The sequence below is a fragment of the Pinus tabuliformis genome, chromosome 6 (assembly GCF_031772625.1).
Source record: "Pinus tabuliformis cultivar Carrire ecotype Pingquan chromosome 6, CPIR1, whole genome shotgun sequence".
NCBI lineage: Eukaryota > Viridiplantae > Streptophyta > Pinopsida > Pinales > Pinaceae > Pinus > Pinus tabuliformis.
Genome location: NC_142292.1, coordinates 1,511,499,710 through 1,511,511,524, shown reverse-complemented (window position 1 = coordinate 1,511,511,524; position 11,815 = coordinate 1,511,499,710). Strand labels below are relative to the sequence as shown.

At 35.0% G+C, this 11,815-nt stretch overlaps 1 protein-coding gene across 1 annotated transcript; it reads right to left on the bottom strand.

Annotated features, from left to right (window-relative positions):
• Positions 1-3,624: 3,624 nt before the first annotated feature.
• On the bottom strand, positions 3,625-5,132 carry LOC149264401 (16.9 kDa class I heat shock protein 1-like). Its single transcript, XM_089428077.1, has 3 exons — positions 5,030-5,132; positions 4,611-4,940; positions 3,625-4,216 (listed from the first exon to the last, which is right to left on the bottom strand). The coding sequence occupies exons 2-3, from the start codon at positions 4,861-4,863 to the stop codon at positions 3,924-3,926; spliced, it is 546 nt and encodes a 181-aa protein (XP_089284203.1). The 5' UTR covers positions 4,864-4,940; positions 5,030-5,132; the 3' UTR covers positions 3,625-3,923.
• Positions 5,133-11,815: the final 6,683 nt, after the last annotated feature.

The window sequence follows — 11,815 nt, the reverse complement described above, 5'->3', positions numbered from 1 at the left end:
TTATAATTTTATTTCATTATAATTTAATAATTAAATCAATCTAAATGCATCTTAATTCTGAATTTACCACGAATCGAGAGGGATCAAATCTCTTGTGATGCAAAACCCTTTTAGAGTGAAAAGAAATTTGATCTCTCTGTGCAAAACTCTTTTAGAGTGAAAAGAGATTTGATCTCTTTGAGATTATTAAACCCAAAATTAAGATGAAGCTAGATTGGTTATATAAAAATAATTATTTAGAAATAACATAAAAAATATCACTTTTATAAATTTATGACTTTTAAATTTGTGATTTCTATTGAAAAATAACTCACCAACCACCATAAAAAAAAAAAATCACTAAACCACCACCAACCAAAGGTACTCAATTGTCCTTCATAGTGTAAAAAATAAGTTCTAATAACAATTAAAAAATTGTTAACAAATAATTACAATAATTATTTTAAAATTAATTATAAAGTCACAAATAAATGAAAATTAATACAATATTATGAAATGTTGAGACAAATAATATAACCCATAGTTTTCAACTAGTTGTTATTGTTGTAAGCTAAACCACTATACCACCACCAATTAAGCAAGTAGTCGCTAAACCACTATACCACCACCAAATAAGCAAGTAGTCTCAATATCCTTTCGCAGTTTATTAAAAATAAATTTTGATAACAATTAGATTTTTTTAATGTAACTAAGAGTTTCATTGATATAAAAAACTGAGTTGATAACTTAGCGAGATTACATCAATAATGTATGATCCAATTCAATTTTCAAAAGACATAATCTAAAAGTCCTATTTCCTCTTTCCTATTTACATAATCTAATAACTTGGTTTATCATAAATAAGGGAAATCACAACATTGATCCACTTGTAAATGTGTCAACACTAGCCTACCAAAAAGAAAAAGTTACATATCATTAGATTTCATGTTTTAATGAGAGGCTAATCTTCTCTCTGATTGGGTTGATCGACCCCCGAAATGACCATTTCCTAGACCTTCTAATTGTGTTCCAATTGCATCCATTTCATCCTCCAACATGTTGAAATTAAGTTGGTGCTTTAGAGGTTCTCCATAAGAATGGACATGTCCTTTTGAACCTAAATCCATACCTATTTCCAATTTTCTTCGTCTTCTCCTGAAGCCATTAGAGAAAGATGATTGATTTCCCAAACGAATTACATAATCCAATAGGGAGTTGAGACAAGAAGTACCACCATATAGAGGGATGTTTCCCTAGGAAAGAAAACCAACAATCACTAGAGACCTACACCTATACTAAAATGAAGACCAAAAGCAAGGGGAAACCAAGGGTTATCATATAGTCTTCTCTGATGCATACCAAATACCCCCTCACATACTAAAGACAACATTTTTTAAAATGGCTACAAAGCCTAAAGATGCATAAGAGAGCTAGATCAACACTTCCTGTGCATGCTTCATTGCAATCAAAGATCTTGCTTCACCAATTATCCTTCGGAACAATTTATTTGTTATTTCATCCCAAATTGAAGAAATCTTCCTTAAAGACCATCGATTCCATATTATATCATCAAGAGGATTTAGGGATGCCTATACCAACAAGAACAAAACTGACCCAACCTCCACCAAATACAAATTCCATAGAATCCCACTAACCCAAAGCAACACTCTAACAATTTTCACCACTAAGACAAAGCTATAATCCTCCCATTAAGCAACATTAAGCCCAAGGGAGAAAATTATCACTGAGCCATGATAATTAGTTTTAGCATGACATTCTCCTTGATCCAAAGGAGACGAGACAAAATTCAAACCTTAAACAATAGTGCAATTGAATTAAACAGAGAGTAAGAATACAAATTTCTTACCACAATAGTCCAAACTGAGGAAGATCACCCTTCTCTATTTAGATACTGCAAACCCAAACAATTTCCAATGATCACAAAAGCCCATATTTATTTATCCACCTTATCCTCGTTGTATGCTCCCCACCAACCCCTTTCCCTTTATCCTAATTGTGAAAAACTAAACCACTATATCCAAAAGTCTACAATCTCGATTTAGCCCCTCACAAAGAGTTGGGTATACATCATCTTCCAACCAATCACCCTCCTCCGCAATTTCTAAGGTAACTAACAAAGTAGCCATTATGCAACAATACTTGATATCACCTTGCTTGATACACAATTCATTCATAGAACAAAAACTCACCTCTAAAATCCCTCAATCAACATCACCTCCCATGTTTCCTTCAAGCCAGTAGATGCCTCCCATGAATTCCCACATCGATCCATCATGTCATGTTTAATCTTCATTTCATCAAATCCCTGTTAATCTATCACCCATCACTCGAAACTCTTCCATGATTGCCACCAAATCACACACAAACAAGCCCCATATTCTAATTCAATTGCTCCTTGAGGCACTCACACATCGCTTTGATTTATTCCCCTTGTTAGATTGCCACAAAATCGCACACAAAAGTCCCATATTCTAATTCAATTGCTCCTTAGAGGCATTGACACATCACTTTGATTTATTCCCCTTGTGGTATTGCTTATCTTGGGGGGCTCTCCATATTTTTGAAATTTTATGCATTATTGGAATTAAAAACAAAATAAAATTAAAATTAAAAAATAAAAATAGGTGGAGGGGGTCAACCCCTTCCTTCCCATTCCATTTTACCACTCATTTTTCAAGTATGGATCTCTGATTAGTGAGTCAATCTACCTCAAAGTTGCGACTTCTTAAGACTTAAAAACATTGCTTCTTAGGTAAGGCTTAATACCAATGATGGATTATTTTAAATATTTGTTCCTACATAGAAATGATTGTTGAGTCTCCTATAGCAATCTAATCTTAAATTTTGAGCCTCACAATTTGTCTTAAACCTTAATACAAAATATAGGTTTCAACTTCATTATTTGAAGCCTAATCCAAACCCCTAGGCATACCTCATTTCTACTTTTCTCATGGTGAAGAATCACCCCATTTCTACTTATTTCACATGGTGAAGAATCACCGCACCCCTCCTACCACCCCAAACATTTATTAAATATTTTATTTATTTATTTTTGGACTAGAAATTATAAGAATATTTTAATATAATATTACAAATCTAGCCATTTTTATATAGCCGTTGATGGTCACATCTAGCTGTTTGGAAGATCTGCTCTCCCTATTTAATATGCAATAATCTGACTTTTCAACTTGTCCTAATGATGAACCACACTATATGCAATAATCTGACTTTTCAACTTGTCCTAATGATGAACCACACTAGTTGGTTCGAAACACGTCAACAAATATTTTCTACATGTGATTTACGCGGAAACCCTTCTTATAACTGTTATGAATAAAAAAAGCCTCAATTCAACAAGTAATATGAAACTTGAATTTTATGATTTACTATGATTATAAAAAAATTATTAAAAAATTAACTTTATTTGGGTAACCATTATAAGATGAGAGATAAATAAAAAGAAATATATATATATATATATATATATAATAAAATAACACAAAATAAAATAAACAAATAAAGGTTAATATATTATTCACCAAAATGGTGTGCAAAATAATATAACCCATAGTTTTCAGTGAGTTGTAAATGTTGTCATAACACAAAAGGCTAAGTAACGGCAGCTTAAAAATTAAAATATAATATAAAACCAAGGTTCCAGATATATAACTGTGTTTTAGTGAAGCCAAACCAATACAAATTTTTCTGTTTTACTGAAGTTTTAAATGATTCTCTCACTTCGTAGAGCATCATTGTAGGAATTTAGGAAAATTTACGGAAACAAAGTAGTCAAGCACAAATCAACGGAAATTAAAGTTCGCTGTTCAGCCATGGAATCCTGTCGAGCGAAAGCTTTCATATGCGGAAAATACAAAATCTACTCTTATTATTCACATACTAAACTTTTTTTCCTGATCCAGTTTTTACAATTCGTCATTCTTTCGGTTGCCGCCACCGGATTCGATACTGATAACCTTTACTTCACCGCGCTTTTTGTCCACCTTCGGTACATTCACCACCAGCACACCGTTTTCCAAGCTCGCTTTGACGCCTTCCATGTCGCCGTCCGTCAACCGGAACTGCCGGATAAATTTCCCGGCCACTCGCTCCGCCCGGTGCCACTGTTCGGATTTGTCGGTCTTCTCCACTCGCTGTTCCCCACTCACGGTAAGCACGCCGCTCTTGAACTCAATCTTAATGTCCTCCTTCTTTATGCCTGTAAGCACACATCTAACTTTTAATTTGCCCTCCTGGTTAAAATCAAACCCTCACAATTTTGAAAATGTAACAATATCATAAGTTAATGTTTAATATTATCATCCGATCATTTAAATTTTGAAAATTTATAGATCGCATTTTACTAAAAGTACCTAGCACGTCTGTTTTGGAAAATTTCACTCCCTATTTTTAGGATCAGCTCCTACAAAGCATATAAGATTCGTAAAATTTAAATATAAAATGTGACAGACGCCTATTTTCGAGCATTTAAGATTGGAAAATTTTAGCTATAAAACACGGCTATTTTGAAAATCGCAACGGCATCAAATCTTTATCTTTAAAATTCGATTGATGATTCATATCCTTTAAATTAAATTTTGACAAAATGTTACCAGGAACATCAATCTTGATAATGTGAGACTCAGGAGTCTCCTTCCAGTCCACTCTGGCTAATGAAACCTGGTCGATGTCTCCACTGAGAGCTGAGAGAGGGTTTTCTTCTAAGATGTGAAAAGGATCTGGCCAAATGTCATTCCAGGGGCTCCGAGCGCGCTCTAAAATGCTCGGCAGAAAGCCTTGACAAGCGACTCCCGTCGACAACAGCAGTAACAAAATACATACCGGAAAGCATTTTGAAACCGCCATATTTCACGCAATTCAGCTCAAAAATGCTATTGTTCCCAGCGTAAAGGCCTAGACCGTCAAAGTTCGTATGCGAAAACCTGCCAAATGAAATATTCAGTAGACAAAATACAAAATAAATCAATGTTCACAATCTTGAAAACATTTGCCGCGGAGATAAGAGCTTTACCTAGGAATTTATAGTGTTCAGCTGGGAACGTTGGAGAAAGATCTCGGTGCTTCGGGAGTTTATTTCTCAGAAAACACATTGTAATTATAAAGGCAGATTGTTCTAGAATTCTCGCGGTTGCCCCCACAACTCATTTAATTTAAAAAGCAAAAGAAAAACAAAGGCAATTTTATCTCTCCACTTTAATATACCATTGCCACGTTTGTCGAAACATGTAACAAGGAAATCTACACATTCAAATATTGTGCATTAAGCGGAAAAGGAAAAAATTTCCAACCTCCATTATGATTTTACCATGCATAAAATTTGGATTACGATGAAATTTAACTATATTTGACTTCATTTTGGATTAGTATCAAATTTATAGTTAAAGAAAGAGGAAGGGTATTATGTTACATTGTAATAATTATATATATCAAAATCAAATAACAATGTTTGGTTTAGTTACACTTCAAGATTATGAGGTTAAGTCATGGTATTATAATTGCAACAATATTGTCTATTAGTGGTATGTATGGTACAAATTTCCACAACAAGTTTATCAAAGTTGGTAATTATAATGTGTATTTTATACATTTTTTAATATAATTAGATTAACTTCTCACATTAAAAGAAGTGTGGTCATTCTATAATGTATTAATGAAGAGATTGTAATTTTAACAAAATTAAAGAAAGCAACTAAACACTAAAAAAATTAGCTAATAAGATGATCAATCCATATAACGATTAATCTAGAAGACAATACTTCATTGATTCAGAACACATATTTATACATATAATTTCTTCTAGAAAAAATATGTTAACTATGTCGAAATATCTAGAGAGGAAGTATTTAGATATAATTGATTAACATAGTCAACCTTAATAACTAAGCTCTTCTATAATGTTCTAGATAACACTAACTCGTGAGAGAAATTACACTATCTAACACTGTCCCTTAATTTCAACTATTACACATAGTAACACAAATAATTCCTAAGTGATGTCTCTGAAATTCAAATTTTCCTCGTGCTAATGGCTTGGTAAAAATGTTTGTCAATTGGTCCTAAGGCTTACAAAAATGTAGAATGGCATTGCCATAGTTAACAAACTCACGAATGAAAGGATATTGAGTGTCAATGTGTTTACTTTTGTGATGAAGCACATGATTCTTTGCTAGTTCAACGGTTGAACTGTTGTGTGGGAGTTGGATCCTTCTCTTCATGTGAAATAATACCTAAGAGTCTTCTCAACCAAACATCATGAAATGTTGTTGATGTATTTGCCACATACTCTGCTTTAGTTGAATATATTGTGACAATGGGTTGTTTCTTGGATGCCCATTAGATTAAACATATACCTAATTGGAATGCATGACTAGAAGTACTCTTCCAATCAGCAATGTTTCCTACAAAATCATTTTCTATGTACCCAACAAGAATATTATACTTGGAAGTGGAATACCAAACTCCATAATATGTTGTACTTGCAATGTACCTTAAGATCATTTTACCAGCCTTCCAATGACAAACTTTGGGAGACTCCAAGAATATGGAGAGTAAGCTTACTATATACATGCTGGCTTGATAGTTGTAAAATACATGAGGTTGCCTACAAGTCTCTTGTAAAAATTAGGATCAATTGTACTTAAATTTGTACTTGTTGCAATTGGGGTATCCTCTAGTTTTCTTTTATCCATTTTGAACATTTTTAAAATATCACTAGCATACTTTTTCCAACAAACAAAAATACCTTGTGCGGATTTATCAATCTCAATTCCAAGAAATCACTTCATCAGACCAAGAACAATCATCTCAATCTTAGTCTTCATGGATATTTTGAAATCATCCAATAAGAATTTTTCCTATGTATATCATATCATAAACATAAAGGAAAGGAATTAGAATATTACCTTGTTGATTTGTTTTGTTGTAACATGTGGTTTTATTATTGCTTCTATTGAACCTGTTATTGAGCAAAAATGAATCAATGCCACTGATTCACACCTTACAATGCTTTCTTCAGCCAATAAACTTTGTGCTCTTGAACCTTGGCATCAAATCATGGTGGTTGATTCACATAGACTTCCTCTTTTAAAATTCCATTTAAAAAAGTTGATTTTACATCCATTTGATAAATAGGCCAAATGTTTTGTGTTTTAATTGCTAGAACTACTTTAATTGTGTCTAACCTTGCTACTAGAGTAAAGGTTTCTCCATAATCAATATTGGGTTGTTAAAAAGGCCTTTTGCAACAAGTATAGCTTTATGCTTTTCAACTTTCCCTTTATCGTTACATTTTTTTTTAAGCCCATTTTACTCCAACACTTGTTTTTCTTGTTGACATATCTACATGATCCCATGTGCAGTTTTTCTCAATTACATTGCTTTCTTCATTCGTATCTTGAACCCATTTCTATTCCTTGAATGATTATTTAAAGGACATTAGCTAACATGATAATAAATCAAAGTGTGATTCATGATACACATCATCATGTTGTGCATAAATTTCTCTCAAACTTCTTGTTTTCTAGTTCCTCATAGAGGTTATTGTGGGATTTGAATCACCACTAGAAGAAGGATTATGAACTGTATGTATTTCTTGTCTTGAAGATTCTCTTTCTACTTGTAACTTTGGAAGTCTTAGTGGTGGAGATTTTTTTCCTATAGAATCCACTTGTTCATCTTCTTGGAGAAAGGGAATATGAGTTCCAACTATTTTATTAACTTGATAATCCCATTATTGGTCTTATGTGACTTTTCTTCTATGAATTTAACATCCCTACTTACTATAAACTCATTGCTAATAGGATTGTATAGTCTATTATTTAAAGTGCTCACTATAGTCAATAAATATATATTTTTTACTTTTATTATCAAGTGTCTTTCTCAATTCTTATAGAACATGTGCATAGGCTATAGCACCAAAAAATTTAAAATGTGAAACTTTGGATTTCGTGCCACTCTAAGCTTCTTGAGGAATTTTTTCATTCACACTCTTGGTTGGAGATCTATTTAGTATATAAACTTGAAAAATAACAACTTCTACCCAAATTTCTTTTGATAGACTTTCAGGCTTAAGCATACTTTTGGTGATATTCATTATGGTCATGTTTTTCCTTTTAGCTACTCCATTTTGTTGTGAGTGTACCTTGTAAACTTTCTTGTGACTCCTTGTTGCGGATAGAATTTTGCAAATTCTTTGGATCTTAGTACATTAATGTACTTCCCATTCTATTTCTTTTTCAAAACTATTAATTCTTTGAATTTTCCAAAAGTTTATGGTTCGTTCTTGAAAAAATAAACCCACGACATCTAGATAAAATCGTCAATAAATGTGTTACACTAAAAAATGTCACCATGACTACTTACAGTTAGTATGGCTCAAATCAACAGTCATGCTACCCTCTTAGGCAAGTCTTATGCCTCTGCTATCCATCTCAAACTCAAAGAAGAGAGAAAGTCTTGTAAAAAATGTGTTTATCTCTGGGGTCGCAGGTTCTCTCTAGCCTTACCTGCGGGGACGCTCACAATGTTCACAAAAGTTGCGTCCATGGACGCTCTGTATGTTAAGGGACAGGTGCATCCTTCTGTAAAAGGCAAAATGCGCGAGTTTCATCTTAAAAAAGTTACTTGTGGTTACTTCTAGAACTTTCTAGAGGTCGGTTTGATGAAATGGATGCGCCTCCAGTTGGTTCATGTATCCCTATTAAGGAGGAACTTATCCCATCAATAAGGGAGCTATCCCACCCAAAGAGGGGGATTATCCCATTGATGGTGGACCTGAATAACCTCTTTACAGCACTATAAATAAAGACATTGAGCCAGAGGGAGGGGAGGTTGGAGCTATACATTTTCTTTGGGTAAATGCTGCAGGAATTAGGACTCCCATTTAGAACCTTGTGAGGAGAGATTGTCTTTGCTTGATTCTACTTGGAAGTGGGTGAGCTTTGTCAAAGTAGAGGAAAACCCTTGATGGACCCTGGGAGGAACTTGCACAACACCAAGGCCAGGTTGTAAGAGTTTCTTTGTTTCGTTATTAATACAAACTGGTTTATTTTTCTCAATAGCTTGTGTTAATGAGTTATTTCATGTGTTCCTTGGTCTGCATGTTGAATATATGTTTTATTATATGAAATGCAAGTGCTTGGTAATTGTTTGATTGTTTGTGGTTGCAGGAATTGATGTGAAGGAGGAGCTCATCCGGATCGGCAAGGACGGACTACAACAACAGCGTTTTTGGAATAAGGTAAGCCTAAACACTTGTAGTTTTCATGTTTGAAAAGATATATTTAGAGAAAGATCACTCCATTTTGTCTTGTTTGTCGCTAGAGAGTTTAGACTCCTAGGGAGGTCAGTTGTGTCCGCACAAACGACTTTTTCCGCCACGACAAATTGGCGACTCCACTGGGGAATCCATTAATGAGAAAGTCTTTTCCTTTGTGTGAACTTTGCTCTGAGAAAATCATTTTTATTTTCTGGTTTTTGACTGTGAGAATTAGTATTTGGGTGGCTTAGCTTTAGATTTAGTTAGATTTGGTTTTTCTTAACTTTTCCAGAAGGACGCACCCTCTGAGTACTGCACAGTGCGTCTTTGGACGCGCTGTTGCCGTTTGCACAGAGCGGGCCCGCACCTGTTATAACGGGTTGCCTGCGTCTTCCTGTAAAATTTAGGAAAATTCCATTTTTTGCTTTAATTGCTTTTAGATTTTGATTTTTCTTCGTGTTTTCTGCCCAGATCCTTTAGTACCCTGTCAAAAATTTTCACCTGAACTTGTTTTGTGAGCTTTGAGTGTTTTAGTGGATTTCAACGAAGTTTAGGCCTAGGGTTTGATTTTTGCATAGGTCCTTTAGTGACTTTGACGGTAGAAAGTTGTCCAGCCTTAGATCTCTCTGGTTAGTCAGCCTTCTTAGAAGTCGGGCCTGTCGTAAAGTCTCCTTGTGTGAGCAGCTTGCCATTTAAGTTGTTTTGGGTCAAATTTCGAATTACTTGTTTATAAAGTGTTGATTTCCATTTTACAAAGGAACAAAAAGATTAGAGTTTTGTTTTGACTAGTTTTTGGTTCTGCAATAAGCTAGTCCTTGATTTGATTGTGATCAAGTAAAACACCTTAGAATAATCATTGTTGGTTTTGGCCTCGTTAAGATTGCTTAGAGTAAATTTACCTTTTAGTTTGCTTATGAGTGAATTTTCGTAGATTTTAATAGTTGTTAAGATTGATTTTTGGTTATATTAGATTTATTTGCTTTATTAAAAGAAAAATACAAAAACATCTTCTTTAAAAGTCTTGTTTCAAGTAGCTTTTTGTTTTTGAAAGAGGAAAAGAGTTTTTTCGTGCATGTAAAGAGCGGTCATGTTTTTATGCTTGGAAAAGACAAACGAATTGTTTCTTTGATTGTCTTCAATTAAGAAGTTGCTTTTTTAAAGATTGCATTCTCTCAACTTTTTAGTTAAGCAATTCATCGAAAAAGTAAAGTAGTGGGTAAATCATCCTAGGTGCATTTTGTAGTGGTTTCGAGTCGAGTCAACACACCACTGGTTTCACTTCCATCACCTTTTGACTTAAGAAACAACCTTAAAAGTAACGCTTAAATTAAAATCAATCTAGTAATTTTTATTTTTCTAGGGCTCTGAAACACCAACATAGCTTAGGCTAGGGTCTTGGAGTAGGTGAGTACTTAACTCTCCAAGACTACAAAACCAAACAGATAGTTTATCTTGAGTAGATTAAATCCAATTGTTTCAGTTACACTCTGGGAAAGCTCCTCTTAAAGGAGAAGCACGAGCTCGTGTCCGAACCAGTGAGGGGATCATTCCCCCCTCGTTGGGAACGACGCCAGACAGTACGTATTACAAACGGTAAACCTCGGATTAACCATTGTCGAGGAGCCAGGGGTCACTTATCGGTAAACCTTGGATTATTGTCAAGGAGCCGGTAAGGGGATTGAGCTTGTTACTCTGCCCTTGCGTGCTGTCGGAGTTTAGACTGTTCCCCCAGATGTAATTGTTGTGATTGGTAACTTTAGTGACCATAATCTTTAGGGTTCTACCGAGGTGACGGTGGAGGGAAGGTCCCACTGTACCTGGAGCAGACGTCGGTTATACTCACTTGGATTTTCCGGGGGGTTCACTTCACTTCGAGACGGTTAAAGTGGAGGAACTTGTGCCGGTCTATTCATTAAGCAGGTTGCCGGGGTAACTGTTCCACCCGCCATTTCTGTACTGAATCCTGCGAGGTTGGGCCTAATCACCAACTAGCGCTTTTGGTCCGGAAGACTACTGTTTGTGTTTGGTTTGACGCTCTAGATTCTTTAGGCGTGTGCTTCAAATTTGTTTGCTTCTTTAGAAGACTTTAGGTGGTTTGATTTGAAATTTTTTACTTTGTTTTCGTGTGTTGTAGTTAAAAATCTTTAATTGTGGCGGAATTACCGAGACAGTCCCGTCGACTTCGGGGCAAGTCTCCTGAGATTGTTACCGGAATAGATTTGTTAAGAAAACTCCGTAAATCGCGGGGTGAATCTCCTGAAGACATTCCGGGTCAGTACGAAGGGTTAAAGGTCCTTGTAACTCCTCCTAGTGACAGTAGAGTAGGTTCACCTGAAGAAGGAGAATCTTCCTTGGTAGTCCATCCAGATTACCAAAGTTTAGAAATAGGTTACAATCCCGAAACTGTTACAGTTTCCGAGCTTGCTGGTAGTTTTTCATCTGCCAGTGAAACAGGCGAAGAACCTGAAATTTCCGAACCTGTTACTCCAACTTCTAGTGTCCCTGATTCACCGAGAATAGAAAGAATTATCACCGAAAATC

Coding starts and splice junctions, on each gene's coding strand:
- LOC149264401 (XM_089428077.1), bottom strand. CDS start 4,863: ATGGCGGTTTCAAAATGCTTTCCGGTATGTATTTTGTTACTGCTGTTG. Junction 4,217..4,610: donor TATCAAGATTGATGTTCCTG/GTAACATTTTGT, acceptor GTGTGCTTACAG/GCATAAAGAAGGAGGACATT.